At 34.3% G+C, this 24,531-nt stretch overlaps 1 protein-coding gene across 1 annotated transcript in view; it reads left to right on the forward strand.

Moving 5' to 3' along the window:
* Positions 1-24,531, forward strand: part of BMP5 (bone morphogenetic protein 5) — a 118,085-nt gene that overhangs the window by 68,542 nt on the left and 25,012 nt on the right. Inside the window, exon 3 of the mRNA XM_004267776.3 lies at positions 10,483-10,631. Coding sequence (XP_004267824.1) covers positions 10,483-10,631 — 149 coding nt within the window. The remainder of the gene's footprint in view (positions 1-10,482; positions 10,632-24,531) is intronic.

A 24,531-nucleotide genomic window follows, 5' to 3' on the forward strand; every position in this document is an offset into this window, starting at 1 on the left:
AGATCTTAGGAACCTGAACTGGGTGTATCACTCATTCATTAGAGGGCATTAAAAGTGGTTGGACTATGTATGTAATAGTCTCACTTCTTTGCTTCTTGTTGAGTGAGGCGCTCTCCCGTGTGTGTGTGTGTGTGTATTCAGTAGCCCATGTTTAGATCTCTCTGCAAGGGAAAAATATGGAATGATATAGTGCCAGGAAACCTGCTAACATTATCAGTATCTTGGCAATTTAAAAAATTCCACAGAGGGAAAAGTTATTGAATTTTCATAGTGGGAATTCAACTTGTTTTCCCATTTTTTGCCATTCAATTCCATCTAATATTACTATTTTACCAGCTTGCATATGTGCCTTTTAAATGTAAATACAGCATTGAATTAGATATTCTGAAAATTGGTGTTCTGTGAGATTTACAGAAGCTTGTTATTTCACATTTGTTTTGGGAGAAAAAATAATTGCCATCTGAAAATATCAATCAGCTAACAAAGTCAAATTCTAACACTTTTAAACCTGAAATTGCACATGAGAGAAGATTTTGACATTATAAGCCCCAGAGAATATCATTGATTAATTTGCATCCATTGTTAATGTGCTCTGTTTTAGAGCTGTATGTCAGGTTTCTCAGATGGTGTGGTGTATTTATGTCAGATATCCAGAGAAAGATGTATGCTTTCTTCTTGGGTGGCCATCATTACATTTCTACTAGGCATGATAAGCTATTCAGAGACAAAAGGAGATGGAAAGAGGTGAAAACGTCTTACTAGTAGAAAGTTTGGGAAAAGTGTAGATATCTCTGTTCTCTGTAAGGTTCATGCCTCGTGGAAATAGAACAGTATTTTAACTTTTGCTCTGAAATGTATCTGTATATCTTCCAGACAACTTCCCAAAGCTTTTCTTGGCAAGATTTAGAGCTTCTTGGTTAGACAGTAGAATGTTTATGCTCCTGGTTAACTGTTTCTTCTCTCTCTCTCTCTCTCTAATGTCTATATATACATACATATGTATGCATACATATAATTGAAACCATAAAAATCTAAAGAATATTTCTCTTTCATTATCTTTTGTTGATTGCATAAATAATTTTACTTCCTTTTTGAAATGTTTTCAACTTCATTTTTTGCCTCTAATGGAATTTAGGGACAAAAGGTCATTATGGGCTATATGTATCAATAAATGTTACTAAATTTAAAGAAAATGAATGAATCTCTATATCTAAAATTTATAAGTGCAGGTTATTAAAGAACTTTGACAGTAATGATTGCATAAATCACTTCTGACCCTAATTTTGTCATGAAGCATAAGATATACAACTTATTATATACATACTTACCTGTCATAAATGTGTTTTGGTAAGAAAACTGCAATTATAGCAATTTGCATAATATTTTTATTTGTGTAGTTTTTTTATCCCTGCAAGGGATTTATGAGGTAGATTTTATTTTAATCTTCATTTAAAGAATAAACAAAACCTCAGAAAGATGACTTAAAGGGCATAATAATTTTTTCTATTACTAAGCAAAGCCTAAGTACAGCAAGTCATTGTTGAAATTTAGCAGATACCAATTCCACCTATAATTACAATCTTTTCTTTATAAAGGTAAACTTATAATGAGACTTCTCAGAGGAGCCATGAGTTCTACACTTTCTGCTCAAGTAATAATATACCAATGAGAACTGTTTGTTAACCATATTTAGAAACAAGCAGAAGGATTTATTTGCCACAAGCCTATGAAACAATATCCTTGATAAAATAGATTTTTGCAAAAGATGAATGGGGGTCCCATCCAAGGACTCATCTGATGTATATTAGTTTACCTAATTCCCCCTGCTGAGAAGTGATTTCATCTATAAAGAAGTTTTCACAATACACATGAACTCCAAGGACACTGTCATAGAGAAGTAATCAAGCACAAGCTTATTTTGGAAGATTTTCTGTGTTGTCCACTCACATTTCTTATTGTGTTGAAATAGTATAAGATGTTCTATCTTTTAAATATGTATTTAAATGTGTCCTATAAATATTTGATGTTTCTTGTGTTTACTAAAAATCCCTCTATTTGACTGTCCTTGTTCCTACTATTCCACATTATTTCTATTCTCCATATCTTAGTGAAGTTCATATTATAAAACTTTGCTTTAAATACATCACTTTCTTATCTTTTATTCACCCCTCAACCTACTGCAGTTTGATAACTCCACTCTACTGATTATCCACCAACGTTCTCCTTGCTACCAAATCTTCTAGACACTTTTTTGTTCTTCCCATTCTTCTCAGTATTTGATATTGCTGACCACCTCCTATTTAATATGAAATATTTAATCTCTGAAAACTAGGGGAGTGTATTAGTTTCCTAGAGCTGCTGTAACAAATTACCACAAACTTGGATGGCTTAATACAACAGAAATTTATTCTCTCACACTTCCGGAGATTAGAAGTCCAAAATCAAAGCTTTGTTAAGACAATACTCCTTCCAAAACCTCTAAGGGGAGATTGTTTTTGGCTTCTTCCAGCTTCTGGTAGCTCCAAATATTCCTTGGCTTGGGTCAACATAAGTTCCATCTCTGCCTTTGTCTTCATATGGCTGTCTTCCTTCTGTGTCTCTTCTCCTTTTCTTATAAGGGCAGCAGTCATTCTGGATTAAGACCCATGCTAATGACCTCATCTTAACTTGATTACATGGTCACTCCTTGGCTCCATGTCTACCACCTTGTTTTAGGCTAGTAGCTCAGCTCAACCTTTCAGTACTCTAATCCAAAAACCAATTATCTTTCAGTGTAAAGAGGGCAGTTAAAGGATGGTTTGGGACTAAAAAGGGAGCTACAGTGATATAAGAGAAAGTGTTCTGAAAATGGAATATAGAAACCTGGGTTCTGGTCTTCCAACTGGGTGAGTGACCATGGGAAATAATTTGATTTCTCTTTAAGTTTTCTCATCAATCAAATAACAGTTTGGCACATAATTTATATCCCACTTAATTCTAGCATTCAGTGATTTATTTTGTTCACTTTCAGAGGTAGACTCCCAGGCATTCCTGGTTATAATTTTTATTTGGGGCTTATAATGAGAATACTTCATTAATTCTGTTATTCAGCTATGTAGAAAGTAGAAGGAGTTAACATTTCAAGCATCCAAAACCACATAGTATGTTACTAAGCATGTTTGTGTACCTGATTATAAGAAGGATCATGAAGAAGAATATGATACGATCGTATAAAAATATTTGGTTTACTCAAGTTAAAGATCAAAGAAATTAGAGGAGGAAATTGAATATTTATATAATTGGATGTGTTTATAGACATAGATATATAATGAATATGATAGTAGCAGTTAAATAGTAAAAAGATATAATCGTCTATTAATATAATTATTTTTACATATTTTAATCACATTATATAAAATTTCATTAATGTAGTCATATTCCTTGTTTCACTTTGAAAATATATATGTAGAGACTTTTTTTTGTTTGTTTTCTTTGCGGTACATGGGCCTCTCACTGCTGTGGCCTCTCCCGTTGCGGAGCACAGGCTCCGGACGCGCAGGCTCAGCGGCCATGGCTCACGGGCTCAGCCGCTCTGTGGCATGTGGGATCTTCCCGGACTGGGGCACGAACCCACGTGCCCTGCATCGGCAGGCGGACTCTCAACCACTGCACCACCAGGGAAGCCCTATGTAGAGACTTTTTTCAAACTTTTCACATGCACGTTTGACATCATCACTATAGCCATATTTTGAATCATATATCACGATATTACAAGGTTCATCGTCTTCAGATTCATCTATGTTGTTATAAAAGTAGCATTTTTTTGAGTCTGTGTATAATGCTGTCATCAGATATATTATGTTAACAAAAGCACTAATTCACACATTTTTTTGTTGTTGTTAGTTCGTTTTTAAGTATTTTTTATTGAAGCATAATTGACATATAACTTTAGTTTCAGGTATACAATATAATGATCCAATATCTGCATATATTGCAAAATGATCACTGCAGTTAACTTCTGTCACCATACCTAGTTAGAAATTTTCTTTCTTGTAATTAGAACTTTAAAGACCTACTCTCTCAGCAACTTTCAAAATATGTAATACAGTATTATTAACTATAGACATTTACCATGCTGTACATTACAGTCCCATGAATTATTTATTTTATAACTGGAAGTTTACACCTCTGGACCTATTTCACCCATTTCTTTCACTCCCACTCCCTGCCTCTGGTACCACTAATCTATGTGCTTGGGCTTTGTTTGTTTGTTGTTTTTGTTTTATTTTAGATTCCACATATAAGTGATAGTGTTTGTCTTTCTCCATCCGGCTTATTTCAATTATTATAATGCCTCAAGGTCCACTCATGTCACAAATGGCAAGATTTCATTCTTTTTATGGCAGAATAATATTCTATTGTGTGTGTGTATATATATATATATATATATATATATATATATATATATATATATATATGCCACATTTTCTGTACCCATTCATCTGTTGATGGACACTTAGGTAGTCTCCATATCTTGGCTATTGTAAATAATATTGCAATGAACATGGGGATGTGTATATCTTTTTGAGTTAGTGTTTTCATTTTCTTCAATAAATAACCAGAATTACTGGCCCAAATGATAGTTGTTTTTTTTTTCAATTTTTTGAGGTGCCTCCATACAGTTTTCTGTAGTGACTGCACCAACTTCCATTCCCACCAACAGTGCACAAGTGTTCCTTTTCCTCTACATATTCACCAACACCTGTTATTTCTTGTCTTTTTAATACATAATAGTCATTCTAACAGGTATGAAGTTATATCTCATTGTGGTTTTGATTTGCATTTCCCTGATGATTAGTGATGTTCAGCATCTTTTCATGTACTTGTCCATCTGTATGTCTTTGCCCATTTTTAAATAGATTTTTTTTTTTTGCTATTGAGTTGTATAAGTTCTTTATATATTTTGGATAATAACTCCTTATCAGATATATGATTTGCAAATATTTTCTCCCATTCCACAGGTTGCCTTTTCATTTTGTTGATGGTTTCCTTTGCTGTTCAAAAGCTTTTTAATTTGATGTTGCTCCACTTGTTTATTTTTGCTTTTGTCACTTTTGCTTTTGGTGTCAGAGCCAAAAAAAAATCATTGCAAAGACCAATATCAAGGAGCTTACTGGCTATGTTTTCTTCTAGGAGTTTTATGGTTTTACATTCAAATCTTTAATTCATTTTAAGTTAAGGTTGTGTATGGTGTAAGATAACAGTCCTGTTTCATTCTTTTGCATGTAGCTGTCCAGTTTTCACAACACTTTGTTGAAGAGACTGCCTTTCCACGTTGTATATTCTTGGTTCTTTCATTGTAAATTAATTAACCCATATATGTGGGTTTATTTCTTGGCTCTTTATACTGCCCCATTGATCTATGTGTCTGTTTCTGTGCCAATATCAAATTCTTTTGATTAGTATAACTTTGTAAGTGTGATGCCTCTAGTTTTGTTCTTCTCTCTCCAGATTGCTTTGGTTATTTGGGTCTTTGTGTTTCTGTACAAATTTTAGGATTGTATGTTCTATTTCTGGGAAAAATATCTGACATCCTAGGTAAAGATTCAACTATAATTTCCTCTCTTCCAGATAGATCTTCAGATTATATTACATTTGGTCTTCACAAAATCTCTTAAGGCAGTGATTATCATACTATCTTTTAGGCATGGGGAAACAGAGGCTGAGGAATTCCTTTATTGTTCAAGCTCTGTCTGGTCCCCAAATTCTAGTTTATTTTGTTACAATACACTTTATTTCTTCCAGTGTCATAGTCTTAGATATGTAAGACTCTTTATTTTTAAAAGAGTGGTAAGAATGATGATAACTCAGATTTTGCTAAATGTGGCTCCTGCTGCTCAGTCTTTAGTGAAGTTCCTACCCTTTTGGTATTTTGACGCTCCCAAGGCATGTATACAAAACCCTTTCCTCTCTCAGTAAAATAAAAAGCACCCTTGCAAAGCAGTATCTTCAACCCTACCAATTTCCCATGAAAACATATGTTTAAACCTCTGGTCATGATTGAAGTAAGATATGTTCACATGTATTTGTATTGAATTCTAACTGTATCTACATATCTACATATTATTTTTTGCCTGTGATTAATTGTATTCAGTATATCTATATATTTCATATCCAATAAATCTGAGTGATGCAAATCCTTTATCTGTTCAATATGACTCTGTATTTAACAACTGCATGATAGATTCATTTAACTGTATGAGAAATTATTATGCTGATCTGTATCATACTCAAGACAAAGGTTCAAATTCTATCTGAAAAAGAAAAATACAAATTTTCATTATTATGAGTTATTTTGATCAATATAAATTGACTTTCACGTATTAGTCTTTGAAAACATTTCAATGTGGGCAATTGCTATAATGTCTATAAACACAGAATGTTCACATCCAGGATTATTCTTGCCTTTAAAAAATATTTTAAAATAGTATTATGGGTTGAACCATGTTCCTCTCTCTCCCCTATCCATATATTGAAGTCCTGGCCTCCAGTATCTCAGAATGTGATCTTATTTGGAAACAGACTCTTTAGTGAGGTAACTCAATTAAAATGAGGGTGAGTATTAATCCAATATGACTGGTGTCCTTATAAAAATGGGAAATTTGGATGCAATGATGTACACATAGGGAAAGTGATATGAAGATGCAGGAAGGAAACAGCCATCTACAAGCCAACGCGATTCTTCCCTCACAGCCCTCAACAGAACCAACCCTGCCAACACCTTGAGTTTGGACATCCAGCCTCCAGAACTGTGAGACAATAAATTTCTGCTGTTTCAGCCACTCAGGCTCTGGTACTTTGTTATGGCAGCCTTAGGATACTAAAACAGTAACATTCTGAAATGCTTGCATACGTCCATGTAGGTGGACTTTATTTCCTTTACTAGAATGCAGATTTTAATTTTAGTTTCATTACTGTAATTGTACATCATATAAAATAATTATATTATGGATTTATTTCTGCTACAAATGAATATATTTTTCTACATATATATTTTCTTTGTACTGCATTCCTTTTAAATGCATTAATATTTTAAATTTTCTTTTATTAGATGTTGTAAGAATTTCTTAAAAAAATGGTAAAAGTGTTAAGGCAAGGCAACTTTAACAAGTTTATTTTATACTGCTTATAGGATATATTTAGTATATTCTGCTACTTCCAGGGAGGTAAGTGCTCTTCTTTAGTGGAATAATTTTATACTGCCAAAGAAATCATGTCTCGATTTCTACAGAATGGATAGGAATTTATTTTTAAGATGCTGTTATGAAAGTTGCTACATGAATGAAAATTACAAAATTATTACCATTGTGCTTATTAAAAATAGACTTGAGGACTTCCCTGGTGGCACAGTGGTTAAGAATCCACCTGTCAATGCAGGGGACATGGGTTCAATCCCTGGTCCGGGAAAATTGCACATACTATAGAGTAACTAAGCCCGTGAGCCACAACTACTGAGCCTGCACTCTAGAGCTCGTGAGCCATAAACCCATGTGCCAAAACTACTGAAGCCTGCATGCCCGAGGGCCCACGTGCTGCAACTACTGAGCCCGTGTGCTGCAACTACTGAAGCCCGTGTGCCTAGAGCTCATGCTCCACAAGAGAAGCCACTGCAATGAGAAGCCACGCACCTTGACGAAGAGTAGACCCTGTTCGTCCCAACTAGAGAAAGCCCGCACACAGCAACAAAAACCCAACACAGCCAAAAAATAAATTAAAAAAAAAAAATAAACAGACTTGACTCTCCTAAAGCATATTCTCTTGTCTGTAGGTAGTGCAGAAGAGCTCTTTACACAAAAGGAAAGAGGAGAAATTAAAGAATAGAAGTTAACAGTCAAAAATAAAATAGTTTTGCTCAAGAATAGGAATCCATGAAGCTTATGAAGACAACCAATCATTCATAACTTTTCAGAGGTGAACTAGAAATATATGGATTTTTTCAAATCATACTGTTGGCCTAGGTTTATCTTCCAATGAATTAGATATGCCTCACTGAAATTCAGGTATTTAGGGTTTGCTTGGGTCTGTTGGCTGATGCTTTTTCTAAATATATTCATTAAAACTGAAACTGTTTTCCTCATAGACATGCTTAACAGTGTTGAGACTTGAATATGAATAGTTAGAGAAATTTTTTTTCTGGAAAAGTAGCACAATTTAAAAATAATAGAAAACACACCTAAATAACTACATAAAGATATTTGTTAACTAGTTGAAATTGATCTCAGAATTTACCTCTTTGTTCTTTTTTGTTTTTCAAATGTTTATTTATATCACACCAAGGGATGGCATTTTATGCTTTGCAGAGTTTATTAGAACATCTTTACCATATTTCAAATGAAAGCAGGCTTTGAAAGCAGGGTAGCACTTGTGTATTTTCCAAGCTACAAGGTGAATCTTTCTTCTGTTTAAGAAGCTGATAACGTGATTAAGTTACTTCCAAGATTACAGTCTCAAAGACATTTTTTAAATATTTCAAAAATTTAAGAATAATCCATATTTTCTTAGATTCTGTTTATTTGGTAGGTTTTCCAATTTAGGAGGAAGAGGGAGAATTTGATTTACATTCCACACACTGTGAAAATAATAGGTCCTTAAAATTCAAGTGGAATGAATTAATCTTTTCATTGAATTGTAGTATATGCCTGTCGTATGTCTGCGGTGACTCAAACTGATTCCTGTATTGGATGTGAAAAAGTGTCTGTAACCCTCCTGTGGTAATCACTATGATTAAAATTGTGAAGGAGAATTAAAGCTGCATATTTTGGTGTATGGTAGCTGGACAATATAATTGATCATAAAACATTAATTTTAAGTTCTCTAGGTTAATGGAAGAATGGTATAAATCAAGTTTAATTAAAGAAATGGAGAGGTACCTTCTAAAATATTGACTGATATTCTTTACTTCTGCTATAGTTCAGTTTTCAATTATAGATTTTTTTCTAAGAAAATAATAAATATGCATGATTTGATTTTATCCAAAATTAGTTTTTTACATTTTGTAATCCACCTTTAAAGTGACTTCTAAGATACAGATAGATGGAAAATACAGTAGAATAGTATTTAACATAGCTTATTATGACAAAGCTCTGATCTTCCTCATATGAATAATATGCTGTCAGATTCAGCACAATCATAAAATGCATAATAGTGTATTTCTATTCTACTTTGATGGAGTTCCATTGTTTTTACCATCAACCTATCTGAGCCTTAATTTCATCAATATAAAAATCTATTGTAAAGATTAAATGTCACATAGAGAACAGGCCTGTGGTTGCCAAGGGAGAGGGGTGTGGGGGGGGAATGGATTGGGAGTTTGGGATTAGCAGATGCAAACTATTATATATAGAATGGATAAACAACAAAGTCCTACTGTATAACACAGGGAACTATATTCAATATCCTGTGATAAACTATAATGGAAAAGAATATGAAAAAGGATGTGTATACATATATGTATAACTGAATCATGTTTTTGTACAGCAGAAATTAACACAACACTGTAAATCAACTATACTTCAATAAAACAAATTAAAATAATGACTAAACATCAAAAAGATGTAGCACTTAGCTCAGAAGCTGCCTGTAGTAAGGATATAATAAATAAAATAATTCATTATAGTTTGACAAATACTCATACATTTGTAAATTTAATACTAAAGTTAAGATTGATAAATGTTAATAACAGTAACACTGTGGAGATTATCCTAAAACATACAAGTCTATATGCATAGGTACTACTGTCCCCAGGGGACTTGTGCACAAAGAAAGTGTTAAAGTGAGTCAGGGAAGAGCCATAGCTCAATCTATGGGATTTCTCCCTTAATCCAGTGGTATACTTGGTGACCCTCTCTTGGCCTCTGGGATCCATAACATAATTAATTATATAATAAAAATAGAAAATGAAATAAAAATGAAAAATATATGTAATAAAAATGGAAAAAAGTATAATGAAAGTGGTAAACAAAAGGAAAACTCCCTCTAAAACAGAGGCTTGCATCACAGCCTGCCTGCCCTCCATCTCCTTGGAGAATCCACATCCGTCCAGACTGGAGCAGTTACTTTCACTTCTGTCTCTATTCAGTTTAACCCTTGCTTGTGTACTTGCCAGTGTACTGCTACTTATAGGTAATGGTTTGGGAAAACACTGATTATCAGGGACGAAACCAAGACCACTAAGTCCCTTTGTAAAGGAAACTTGACAGTGAAGAGCAGGCAAATGGAAATTACTGTCAGATATTCCTAATCTGCACCAGGTTTGGGCTGAGATTCCAGCAATAAAAGGTTCTGTATCTTATTACTCATCACTTGAGTCCTTTGTTCCTCTTATCCTTTAATGAACTCCTGTTATTGTAAGAATGCTTTTGCAGTGTTTTCACTTAAGTGTAGGAAATGATGATCTTCATTCAAACCTGTAACTCTTTTTTGCTGTTCTCTTTCTTCTTTTAGGGATGCAGATCTGTTCTTGTTAGACACAAGAAAGGCCCAAGCTCTAGATGTGGGTTGGCTTGTCTTTGATATCACTGTGACCAGCAATCATTGGGTGATTAATCCACAGAACAATTTGGGCTTACAACTCTGTGCAGAAACAGGAGATGGTAAGCACTGAATTTCATAAATTTTGGGGAGTTCTGGTTTGGACACATTGAGAGTTACAGCTTTTTGTGGGATTTAACCAATGTATATTTTATACACACAATGTGCAAAGTGGTGCATTCTATAAGATAGGGCAATATATTGATTAGTTAACTTATTTATAAACACATTACCGAACACACGTTTATTGTCAGGCTCTGCAGTGGGTGTGGGGGGTAAAGAATTAAGTTCTGTTCCTGCTCTTGCAGTTTTTAGTCTTGTGTTGAAGACATGTATGCAAACAAGTAGAACAACTGTGATATAACAATACCAAAAGAAAGCGATGTATAAAATGCTATGGATCTATGTCTTGATTTTGTGGTGGTTACACAACTATATAATCTGTAAAAATGTATAGAACTGTACACTAAAGAAGAATGGATATTACCATATTCAAAGTATGTCTCAAAAACCTGATTTATAAAAAGAAATATATATCAAAATAGATGATAGGGAAACAGACAAAGGACCTACCATAATACAGAGGAGGATGGGGATGGAACAAAAGAGTCATAAAAAACTGCAGAAAATGATACTGAGTTAGGTCTTAACATATTATAATATTTGGTCAAAGTCAACAGCTCCAGAATCACTTCTGGGAGGGATCTGTTGACTGAAAAAAAAAAAAAGCACAACCTAAAAGTTGAGAGTTATATTTTACTTGGTGGACAAAACTGGGGACTTAAGCCCAGGACACAGCCTCTCAGATAGCTCTAAAGGAGAGCTCCAAAGAGGTAGGGGAGGAGCCAGGATATACAGGAGTTTTTACAACAAAGACCAGGTAGTCAGAACATCAAAAGATTATTGTTAATTAAAGAAAACCAGGCATCTCAAGTTAAGAAATTTATATATGGGAAGATGCAAGAGTCTGAAATCATTCCTTTGATATGCATCTCAGCTGTCTGGGGTCAGTATCATGTGCTTTCTCATCCTGAGTCTCCTCAGGGTGCACCATCAGGGGGCAGCTGCAGTGGCTGATGGTTTGATGGTGGGCATCCTGTTTCCACTCCAACTTCCCTCAGGGCTCACCATTGGGGTGGCTGCAGCTTGTTGGCTGCAACATCCTTTGTTTACTGATATGGCAGGTGTCATTCTTAGTCCACAGGTCTATAGGAAATCTTTTTTGAGAAGCTCCAGATGTTATTCTTATGCTCAGAAATGCTCACCGAGTAGCGATGTGCTGTGTGCTTGGCTTGATGCTGGAGATAAAATAGTGAGCAAGTACAGAGATGGCTTCACGAGGCTTGCAGTTGAGTGAGGCATGAGGTAGTCAGCACATAATATTATTGAATGCACTTCGCTACACACTAAGAGTCCAATGGACTCTGAGTGCAGAACAGTGAGCAAATTCGAGCTACAGTCTTTTAAAGATCAGGAAGCTGTATCTAGGGGAAAAAATTGGAGGGCCCTATACTATTTAGTTCTAACTTGCTTTCAAGTCATCCTTTTCTCTCTGAGAACTACTTTATATTTTGTTTATCCTTTTCCTTTGATTGATTTCTCTTATATTTTAGGGGTAATTTTACTTTAAATGACATATTATTTATGTGATTTTTTGGAGCCTAAAATAAACTAACATTTCACTTCTTTCAAAGTTTTCCAAATTCTTTTTTTAAAAGTTAGGTTTGAGATACACAGCCTTTTGTTGCTCTTCTTTGGTTCTTTAATATTGTCTGATATGAAAATATTAAAATGATTAAATATGCTAGACAAGCTGGCCTTTTGTATTTAAGCCAGAGCAGACAGATCACTTTTTATTTGCAACAATGGAATCTGAATATGCTTACTTCTCAGCAAAAGTAATTGGAAGTCGTGAAAAAATGAAACTCAGGAAAGTCTCCTTTCAAATTCATTTGTTGACTATTATTCATTTATTCATTTGTTCGACATAAAATCTTCGAGTGTCTATTCATGCAAGACAAAGTGTTAAGGAGACAATGACCTGGGAGACAGACAAATATAGCTACTTAAGAAAGACTGAAGTGCCCTAAATCCTAAAAATAGTGATATAATCAAGACACTATAGGAAACGTAAGGAGATGGTTAAGTCCAAATGGAGCCAAAGAACTGTGGTCCATGTAACTTCTGGGCTAGGTCAGCTGGGTAAGATTTCAAGAAATGAAGATGAGGAGGGAGAGGGTGTGGTGGTGAGAAAGGAGGAGAGAGGTAGTTCCTGGATGAGGAAACAATGTGAGTAAATACATAGAACGGCAAAAAGGCATGGTGTTGTCTAGAACATTCTGCAGTCCAGATTTGGCTAGAACAGCTTTCATGTATAAATATGATTGCAGATGCTATTAGGAAAGTGATTTGGAGACAAATGATGGAAGGCACATGACATCTAATTTATGTGTATATTCTTGTAACTTGACCACAGGTCATTAAAGAACTAGACTTGCTGCTTTAATCAATCAGAGTAACACTTTCATGATTACATATTTGAATGAATATCCATTTCATAAGGTCATGGATGTGTATTTCTGGTTCACAATGGTACCCTTGGTACTTGGCACCGTGCAGGTTGTAGGTATTAAAAACATGTTTTGAATGATTGTTGAATGAGTTTGTGACTTAAAAGGCTCTTATGGACCACCTGTCATTGAACATGTTACTCCTTTTTTTTAATTGATAGTGGATTTACAATGTTGTGTTAGTTTCTGGTGTTCAGTAAAGTGATTCAGTTATATATATATATATATATATATATATATATATATATATATATATATATATATACTTTTTCATATTCTTTTCCATTATGGTTTATTACAGGATATAGAATATAGTTCCCTGTGCTATACAGCAGGATCTTGTTGTTTATCTATTTTACATATATGAACATGTTACTTTTTTTTTTTTTTTTTTGCGGTACGCGGGCCTCTCACTGTTGTGGCCTCTCCCTTGCGGAGCACAGGCTCCGGACACGCAGGCTCAGTGGCCATGGCTCACGGGCCCAGCCGCTCCGCGGCATGTGGGATCCTCCCGGACCAGTGCACGAACCCGTGTCCCCTGCATCGGCAGGCAGACTCTCAACCACTGTGCCACCAGGGAAGCCCGAACATGTTACTCTTAAGAAGACATTCCAAACTGTAAATTGGGGTGATTATTAACCAAACCAATTTGGTGTAACACTGAATTTTATACCACAAACCATGGTACAGATTAAAATCGTTTCAATCATAAGGTGAGGAGAAAGTCAGTGATATAAGTTATTAAATTTTGTTTATCTTGCTTCCACAAAGAAAAAATAGCTAAGAGATCTAAATATATTTGGAAATCAAAAGACTGTTGAAATCAAAAGTAGCATCATGATTCCTCAGAGGACCTGTGGAAAGTACGTCAGTTTGTAAAATATTCTTTTTAGAAATTTGATAAGTGAACTGCCATGGATTTGGCAGGAGAGTTTAAGGATAGTCTATTGATTTTTTTCATGCAGAATAGATAATTCTCTGAGTTCCAAATGTCTGTTTCAGCTAAATAAAGCAAACATATGAGCAAGCAAATGGAAAGGAAACATTGCTGCTTCTTAACGGCAAAATCTAGAAATTCCATACAAGTGGTTGTATCCAATTGTGCTAAATCAGTTTCAGAATTTTCTAACACTCCCTCATGGTGGTTAATAACCCTCTATGATAAAATAGGTACTCTTTTTTTAGCAGCAAATGAGTAGATTTAGGTCTGTCTTATAATTTAAGATGTTCAGTTCCCTAAATTATAAACATACATTAATTACCTGGCTTGTTAGATCCTTATTAAAATTGTTAATAAAACTACAGTAATTGGTATCATATCCTATATATATATTTATATCCTATATATATATCTACTATACATATGTCCTATATATATATATATATATACACATACACAGAGTTTATTACCCAGATAGCAATTTAATCTAGCTTTTAAGACTTGGGTTTTCTCCCCAAACAGTGTAATTTTCCATTGTTTGATGCTTTATATAGTTTAAACCTTCCAAGTAAATTAATTCATTTTTTTCAAATTTGGGTTTATAGAATAATTTAGAGATGGAAAAACAAAGATAGTATTTTTGGGATCATTAGAATGTCTTTTTAAAAACCCTATGTTTTCAGACATTTTAGGTTTGGCAATACTCAGAGTAAATTTTGCCAATGACTTTTTCCTTTCTATTCAAACCCACTTATATGTCAAGGAAAATTCAATCCGTATGTTTCTGATTCATTTGTATTCAAGTCATCAAAATGTTGTTTTGTCAGAGTATTGTTCAATGTCCAAGAAACAGTATAAGGTTCTTTTTTAATAAGACTCTAAAATCCGTTTTTCTTTGGACAAAGTTGTGGCGTAATTTCCAAGCGTATCAAGGTAAAAATTCAGATTTAAAGTCAGAGATTTCAAAGTTTCACTAAATTTTGTAGCCAAATCAAGAAAGAAAAAAAGATTTCAGAGGTATGAAACTATCAAATTAAATTCATTATCATTAATGCTTAAATATAATATAAAGAAATTTATAGTTATTGTTATAACTTAGAGTTTAAGGTTTTGATACTTAATTTAAATAAAGAGAATAAAGGAATAGAATTGATCCCTCCATTTTGGAAATATAAATTCTAAGAGAAATCGTTAGGAAAACTAGATTCAAATCTTGGCTCTGACAAAATACTTTACATTTTAGCCATAGCGTTAATTAAATGAGTGTAATGGTAATTACCTTCCAAGGACAGTGTGAGACTATATTAAGCAATAGTACCCGGAACATGGTGAGACAGGAATAAAGGTGTTTGAGTTGAACTGAAAGAGAAAATGCATAGAGAATTAACTCTACATGGTACTCCTTAAATTAGGATCACTTCTTTCATTGTGGAGATTTTACAGATGATTTAATAAGACTTTAGATAAATTCACAAATGATAGTCCACTGGAGAGAGGTAAGATTGTTGATATATGTTCTTAAATCTTGAGTTGGAAGCATAGTGTATAGTTATGTTATTAGGCGCAAGTCTAATAATTTTGGTTGATGAAATGATTATTGGTAGGAAGCTTTTAAATACCTCTGATCTAGGGTATGAAGCCAACAGAAATGAACATTCAGAGATATGTGTCATGATCAATTGATTGCTTATATTGGCTAGGTCTTCATAGGCACTGGAGAATATCAAATTATTAGTACTTAATATGGTAGTTTTCTTGAGGCCCAACAATTTTATTCTTATAAAAAAGTGACATGATTATTTTTGAGATAACTAACTGCATCAATGAATATAAGGGTAACGACCCTTGTTATAGGGTAATATATGAGGATAATTGATTAAAGGCTGGCGTACATAACTATCAGAAAAAATTTTCAACCCAGAGATGCCTCAGTGTAAATTACTATCATTTGGCTTCATAAACCTATTAGCAAACATTACACATCAACATGGCTTCTTACAAGCAGTAGTTTAATGCTCATAGAAAACATGGTTAAAAAACATTGATCGTCTTTTTTAAAGTGTGGGACCCAAGAACTCCTAATATATGTTGTGCTAACTTTTTTAGCAAATTGCATAAAATCCCCACTACATAAGTGATATTTCCCATAAAAAAAATCAGAAAATGAAGATACTCTATGAATTGATTGGAAACACATCATAGAAGACCTCTTTGAAAGTCAAGGAAACAAACCATTGTAATTATTGCCTCCTCAAGATATAGCCCGTGTTGGTTAGCAGCTATATTTCCCAGACATTGTAAAGGGGTAAAGTTATAGCTTTTTATTTATTTTTTGCTTGTTAGTACACAAAAGTTTTCTCCCTTCCATTTTTAGAAATTATATATGTACATAAATATATTGATATTTCAGAGCTTTTCTAAAAGCACCAACAATTTCAACCTCTTTTATTTCCACCAACATTATTATTCAGATTATAAAAAGGGTCTTAACTTCAGTTATCAGTACAATTAAACTGAAAGTGAGTATTTTAAAACTTTTATTACCCAGGGTTTTGCCATGTTCTCTACCTTTCCACTTGGAATTTTGGGGCTCATTCTTGCAAATTGACAACTGCCACACCTACATTAATAAGAAATGGGATTAGGTTTTCTTTTTCTACAACCTTGAACTGTTGCTTATTTCTATTGTTCCTTATTATGTGAAGAGTAGTTTAAAGCACTGATAAAATTTTTCTCCAAACTTGCAATATGCTGTGGTAGCTTCTAAATATGCTGTCTTAAATCAGATTTTTCAAAAATTCCATGACATCTTTCGAATTACAGAATATATACTCCTAATTAGAAAAATCTAGTTTATAATCTAAAGTCCTCATGTCATTATATATTAAATTAATATGTGAGTTACTAACTTGATATTCTTTTACTTTTATTAAATGTGAGCATCTGTCTGAGAGAGATGAGGAGTTCTTAATGAGATATCTGCTTAAATTTAGTTAAGTGCTGGAATCTGCTGCTTTTCAATGCAAGTATCTGATTAAATAAGTTTGCTGTGTTATCCTCAGATTCCCAAACACAGTCTTTTTTAACTCAGGGGAAAATTTTCCAAATTAAGCCCTTGTGTTGTCAGATGACTATTTATCTGTCTCAAGGGTCAAATGATCTATGTGGCTGGTTAATCTGAATATCAGCTGACATAGTGCTAATAAGTAGCAGAAGAAATTCAGAGATCAAGGGTGATATTTTTCTTTTTGTCCGGCTGTTTTGACTACAGTTTCTCATTATTATGTATCTCAGTTCAAAAAGTTGAATTATGTCCACTTATCGGAGGATCTCTTAAATATTTTGAGATTTGATAATATTCTCTTCCCTTATCTGAACTTTATCTTTTAAAGTAATTAAGTCTTTTTTGTTCATAAAACCATATGGCTCCCTGTTGCTGAATTTATGGTGCTGACAATTGGTTTCAAACAAATAAATGAGAGTCTCTACTTCCAAGAAACTGCAAAAATCGCATATCTTGCTAAATGTTCTGATAGGAAAAAGGAACATATACTCCTATGTTTGTTTTACATAAATATTAGTATAAATGAAGTACTTCTTTATGTTTAATGCTGAGGATAATTAGAGCATACCTGCTTGACTTTTGGATGAATATTTAAGAATAAATTAGGAGGACAGTTGAAGAATAGTTATCTTCAAATACTTAAATAAATACAGTGAATAAGTAAAATTAAATTTTCCCTGTAGTCCAGAAATTAAATCAATGTGTGAAAAGGGCAGATTGAAGGCATAAGTATAAAATGCCTAAGACCTGGGAGTTAATGGCTAGTAATTATTTGTATTGTGAGGGAATGAGCTCGTGTGACTAGAAGAATTCACTATTTATTTGACCTTTTGTCCGGGGATTATTATATTGCCTGTGATAATTTCTCAGGTAATTTTAATTTATATATTTACACTTTAAGCATTATACACATATAAATATTATATTCAGAGAGGGTACCGTGAATAGATATGTACCATCTTAAGAAGCTTGGTATTAAATAGTTTCATTCAAACCAAAACTTAAGATATTATATAAAATCAGAGATGGAGAAATGGATAAAGGGAAGTAAGAAATATTAGACATCTTTTGGGGTAAATGTGTGTGTGTGTTTGTGTGCGTGTGTGTATACAAAGAGGGGTAATACCCAGGCATAAACAAATTCCCAACTGATCACGTGAAGGATCAGATAAGTTCATAGCTGAACATCTATAATTATTAAGGTGTCTAGAGAGCTCTTATTACAACATTTAAGTATAATTATATTTTCTTTTTCTTTAAGTGCCACAATATATTTTTCAGTATCATAACGAAATGTAAAACTTAATCTAAATTTCTCCAGAACGTTTTAAAATGGCTTCTGTTTCTATCATATTTCTATAGAATTTTAAAAACACTAAAACATAAATAAATCTATGGCAATATGTCAGTTTCTAAGAAAGTCTTTTTTTTTTTTTTGATATGAATCAAGCCATAAGAGAGATTTAAAAGATAGCTAAGCAAAACAACCGCCTTGGTCATTTTATGTGAATGATTCAGAAGAGTTTCCACTGAGAAGAATTCCTGTATCTTTATGGTAAAAATGACTAGATTTCTACTGAAAATAAATATGCCATAGATTTCCTCTGGGGTTTAAGATCAGTATTTGTTAATTTTCCAAACCCACGTAAGCTGTGACTTATGGATTTTCTAACTTGTGTAATATCTTAAAGCACATCAGAGAACATAGATCCTTCCAGTGTGCTCAGATTTTTGCTCCTTTCCCACTGCATAAAAATGAGCAAAATCATCAATATGCCTTTCATGGCTAGAGAACTAAACATAAATATAGGAGCACTGTTAAATTTCTACTTTGTTCAACCTAAGTTCTTATTAATTCTCTTAGTCATATACGATATTTATAAACTATACTTTATGTATTTCAAACTCACTCAACTTAGCAAAAATTATTTTCTGTCTATACAAATAGCTGCTTTTTTTAAACCCTGATTTTGGCAGTACTTTTTTTTTCTTCCATGCTAATATTTCGTATTTTTTAGTTTTCATGATTAATTCAGGTTTTATTTGCTAGGTTCATCTGTAGTTCATATAAAATACATATTCAAACCATGTATTTGCTGTGGTGGTCAATCAAAATAATATTAATAACTAACGGGACCTAATATTTCCTGAGCGTATTAGATGCCAGTCATTTGGTGAGCTTTTTAAGTGGAATGTCTACTTTATCTTTACTATTTTCCCATTTTGTACACAAGGAAACAGCCTTAGAAAGCTCAAGAATCTTACCCTTGAACCTAAAAATGATGTGTTTTCCAGATCTTCCAGATCCAGATCTTATACACTATGACTCTCACAAATGATATGAATTTTATATAAATTCCAAACTGAAAAAAATTAATGCATTTTTATAATTTCCAAACAGGACATGCTATTAATAATGATTGTTATAGAACAAAATTGAACTTTATGTTGGATCTGTTGGTAATTACCTTTGGGTTTTTATATTTTCTGTCTGGAATTTAACTGTGATCTGACCCACAACAGGTGACAGCATTTTTACCATATTTTTTTGTTTTTTTAAAATCTAACTACTTCAGTATTTCTTTTAGCTCCTTACACAATTATCATTAATTTGATAAATTTATAGACTGAAAAGAAGAAAGAAAGTAACTATTTTCCTTCCAGTGATCAGCTTCAACATGTAATTAAATTTAGCCAAATTTAATTTATTTTGAATTCTGTAACGAATGTCCCCCTCCTTTTGTGCCCTGTGTTGCTCACAAATGTATTTTGCTAGGTTCTCCTTCTCTGTTTTCTCTCCTCTGTTTTACTGTCTTTAATCCACACTCCCCATCATAGAATCCTCATGTCTACCTCCCCCACCATCCTTTGTAAGTGTCAACCGGTACTCAAGTTTGTAGTTTCAATCACGGTGCAGCAAACTGCATGCTAGTCAAGCATGCAGTTTCCAAAACATATTAATTGATTATTTTGCAAAAAGTCTGGATGAAATTCATCCTTTCTCTCATCTCGCCATTCCCCCTTCCCAGCATCAAGGCTGAAGGTGACCTGGTATTATTCCAGCCCTAAAGAGGACTCCCTGAATTGTATTTTTGGGAGCACATATTGAGGTAATTTTTTCCTCAAAAAATTGAAAAGAAAAATCTCTGGGAAATAAAACACGTTTTTAATTTTTCACTGTGTTTAGCTTTGCTTTTTAACTTTGTTTCCCTATGAGCAGAGGGTGAGCCATAACTGCTTTGCTAAAACTTCATATTTTGAACAAAATGGTTTGAATGTAATTTACAGATGCCTTAGTTCTTTAGAAAATGAAGAATCACGATGCTGGTTTCTTTTTAAATATCTATATCCATTTTGTTATCTCTATTGTATTTTTCTCTGGTTGGTACTCTGAAATGGGCGTCCAGAGCCTAGTTTAATTTTGTATAATGATTGGTAGAGAGAAAATGGTTTTTCTTTAAAAATAGATTTGACTATAGAATATAATCAGTAATAAATTGGAAAACTTGGATTTGCTGTTTTACTATGTCTATTATATATACAATGTTTTAAAACCAGGTTTTAAAGGCAACTTCCTTGTTTTAAGTTATAATATGTTTACATTTGAATGAGAGCCATTTGGTAAACATCATTTGCTTATCCAAATTTTAGCATCACAACCTAAAAACATACATGAAAAAGAATTTTGAAATCAATGATTTAAAGTAAGTGGATAAAACAGGAGTTAGTCCTCCTTCATTATCTGGTGAAAGAGGTATTTTACCATTTTTTAGATTTCCCTTAATGAAAAGGGATATGGAAGTGTTTGGCGACATCTGTATTTCTGTTTTGGATTTTCCCTAATTCAAAACAGTAACTGTGGAGCACCCATCTTGCCAAACAAATCCCAAGGTCAGAAACATATTCCAGTTTTTGTTGTTTGTTATATTCTCTATTCTAGGCTCTAACTCTGCTTTGACTAATGATATGAGGGGTAAATACGTTCATGGTAGTATTGATTTGGGGCCATGCAGAATATGAGATTCTCTGTATTCTCATCGTTCAGAGTTAACTCCGTCTCTTTCATTGTTCTTTCCCCTATAAGTTTAACATCGCTGAACATATTTCTTAAAGACATATTGCAGAACAAGGGCAGTGCTGGTTTTGCTTCATGAGTACAGAGCACAATGGGAAGAAGAGAGAGTCTTTAGTCTTTTAAGGCATCAGCAGTCACTGGTGCTGAGGCTAAACTTTGACTCAACTGGTGTAGACTCACAGGGACAAAGGAAAACCAAAACAAACCAAAGCATCTACCCACCAAAGCCAACGGTATATATTACAAGTGGGGATCAAAACTTGAAATTAGATGGAAAATACCTTGATAGGGAAATTACATGTCTCAGCTCCTTGAACATGGATTCCAACTTCTCTGTAGTCGAACTTGTCAAGTTTCAATTTGAGGGAAATGGAAAGTAGGGGGGGACCACCTGTGTTGTCATCGTTGGAAGGAGTGTTGAATGGTCTTCCCACTTATGAAGGAAAGTCTGACCTTAAACATCACAAAACCAGCAGCTACCACAGTGTCCTTGACAAACACAATATGTGTATAACTGCCAGACCCAGGAGATGGATGGATTCCTCCAATCTTTTCAAGGTGGGGAGCAGAGACCCAACAGGAAAGCATCAGCCCTAAACAATCTCTAACAAAGGGGAACTCTGTGTACTTAAAGGAATAGGGTAGTACTTAGGGTCGACAGGGCTGAGTTAAAAGCATGACCCTTGTCTGAGCCTTATTTTATTCATTTTAAAAATGTAACCGTTGTTTTTTTGGGAGGAGTACATAAGATGATGTATGTAAAACAACTGATAAATTACCAAGCTTCAAAATGGCAGCTGTTGCTTCTTTCTTAACTTCAGAAGGACTGAACTGGCTCACCTTCCCAAATCCCAATTTCCCTGATGCTTTTGAAAGGCTTGCTTTTTATGACTTTTGGGTACCAGCTCTATTTATGAGTGGAGGTATTCAGATGATTTCTCTGTGGGGTGATAAACTGATCGAAACATGATAGTTCTATTTAGGCTGTGAGATCAGATTTGCTTCTGACCCATGCTGACCAAAAGATAAACACCTGGGAACCCAACTGTTATTTTGCATGTGGACAGGTCAGAAGGATGCTTTTGCTCTGGGCTCCACCATGAAATCATAGTGGCGTGAGGTCTCACTTGGTCCCTTATGTGGGGCAGGCCAGCTCACATTCTGCTGTTGCCAGAGACATGAGAAAAAGTGAAGAAAGATTCTGCTTCTCTTTGCTCAGAAGAATGTTTTGTGATCCAATCTTCATATGTGAAGGAAAGAACTAAGTCCCAAATGTCTTAATTCCACTTTTTTTTCTTTTTTTGGCAAAAAGTAGACACTTATCATGGTATATACATTACGTATTCAGTATCAGGCCTTCACTATGTATTTTGGAAAACACATTTAATTCCTTTCACTCTTTCTCTTTATTAAGTGTCAAAATGATTTATTTCTCCTCCATTTTGGTAGTCCTTGACTATTCTAAAGATTCTAGACATAGCTTATGATCATTTCACAGGTTCATGTATCAAATTGAAAGGGAAGGTCAAACATTTAATGAACTATGTTTTTCTGTATGATAAAAGTTCTTTTTGAATAATATATCATATAAGCTGGTAAAAAAGAATGTTTCCTTTAGACACTCATAAATTTCCCAAGTAACTGCATTAAGTTCGTTGCAAAGTCTACTTTAATCCACTAGAGATAAAATGCAGAGTCTGAAATTAATTTCACTGCTATGAAACAAACTCAAATGCGTTTGACGTCTAAAAGCTTTTCTTCATTGATATCTTAACACGTAAAAATAGTTTTTGAAGACGTTTTGGTTGATTTCTGCTGAAACCCTGCTTTCATTATAGTTTTATTTAACTCCCCTGTGATTTTAAAGGAAAGAAGTATATGTGTGTGTGTACACATTTTTTTATTTTAAGAAGTCACATAATAACTGGAAAAGAGACTAAAAATAATTCACTCTTCCCATGGTTTTGTGAAAAGAATGTTTCTGCTTTCTTAAAATAAATGAGACCTGTAAGATCAACAGCTAACCAATCTTTTGGGGGCATGTGACAGATGATGCCTGTAAAACTCATAGGGCCTCAGGGGAAAGGCTCTCTATATAAAGAGAGGAGCTATTAAAAAGTAAGTAAGTGCTTATGTGAAGGTGAATTACAATTCCTAGTTTGAGATTCATATTTCCACTAGCTGAAAATAGGGTCCCAGTAAAAAGCATTTGTGGGACTTGTCACGCCTGAGACAGTAAGCCTCCACATTTCAGACCACATCCCATGGAAGGAGACTAATCCTTTTCCATCATCTCAGCCCCACCCTCAGTTCAATAAAAAATTTGAATATTCTGGAAAGCTTCCCCAACAAGCCCTAAACCTCTGGCCCTTCTCCTTTATGTTTCTTGGCCTTTCTTCCTCCAGGCAACCCCCCACCCCACCTTTCAGAAGTTTCTTGAGCTACAGTTCTCAACTATTTGCATTTTCCCCCCAACACGCTTTGAGCCATCATACCCGTGTTTCTGACCAAATATCCCAATTTCTTTACTAATCCCCATGACTTTCTCAGACGGCAGGGCATGAGAATCCCTTCTATAAACATTTTAGAAAGAACGGAAACTCTTTAAAAAATCTCTTCCTCCTTTAAACTTTATCCTTCCCATACTCCAATCCTAGAGGAAAATGAATTTCTTCTATTGCAGTGTTACCAGGAATTTACCAGGAATTGTAACTACATTTCTTGTCTGCAGATAATACTCAACCCCCCATTCATGTTAGCACGTCAGGACATGGTCCCCTGTTGCCCTCTGTGGATGTCATACCCCCAATGTTTCTTCTCTATCATCAGCTACAGAATCTTATCCTTATTCACACATGTTATTACACTTGACCCTTCTTTTGTTTTTGATACTTTTTATTTTTATTATTTATTTTATTTTATTTTTGGCCGTTCGGGTCTTAGTTGCGGCACATGGGATCTTCATTGAGGCACGCGGGATCTTTTGTTGTGGCAATGGGCTTCTCTCCAGTTGTGGAGTGCAAGTTTTTCTCTCTCTAGTTGTGGCGTGCAGGTTCCACAGTGTGTGGGCTCTGTAGTTCGTGGCATGCAGGTTCTCTAGTTGAGGTGCATGAGCTCAGTAGTTGTGGTGTGTGGACATAGTTGTCCCTCAGTTGTCCCTCGGCATGTGGGATCTTAGTTCCCTGACCAGGGATTGAACCTGTGTCCCCTGCACTGTAAAGCAGATTCTTTACCACTGGACCACCAGGGAAGTCCTGTTACTTTTTAATAATGACTGTATAATTGTCAACATATAATTATATAGAACAAAGTG

Source organism: Orcinus orca, chromosome 10 (assembly GCF_937001465.1).
Source record: "Orcinus orca chromosome 10, mOrcOrc1.1, whole genome shotgun sequence".
NCBI lineage: Eukaryota > Metazoa > Chordata > Mammalia > Artiodactyla > Delphinidae > Orcinus > Orcinus orca.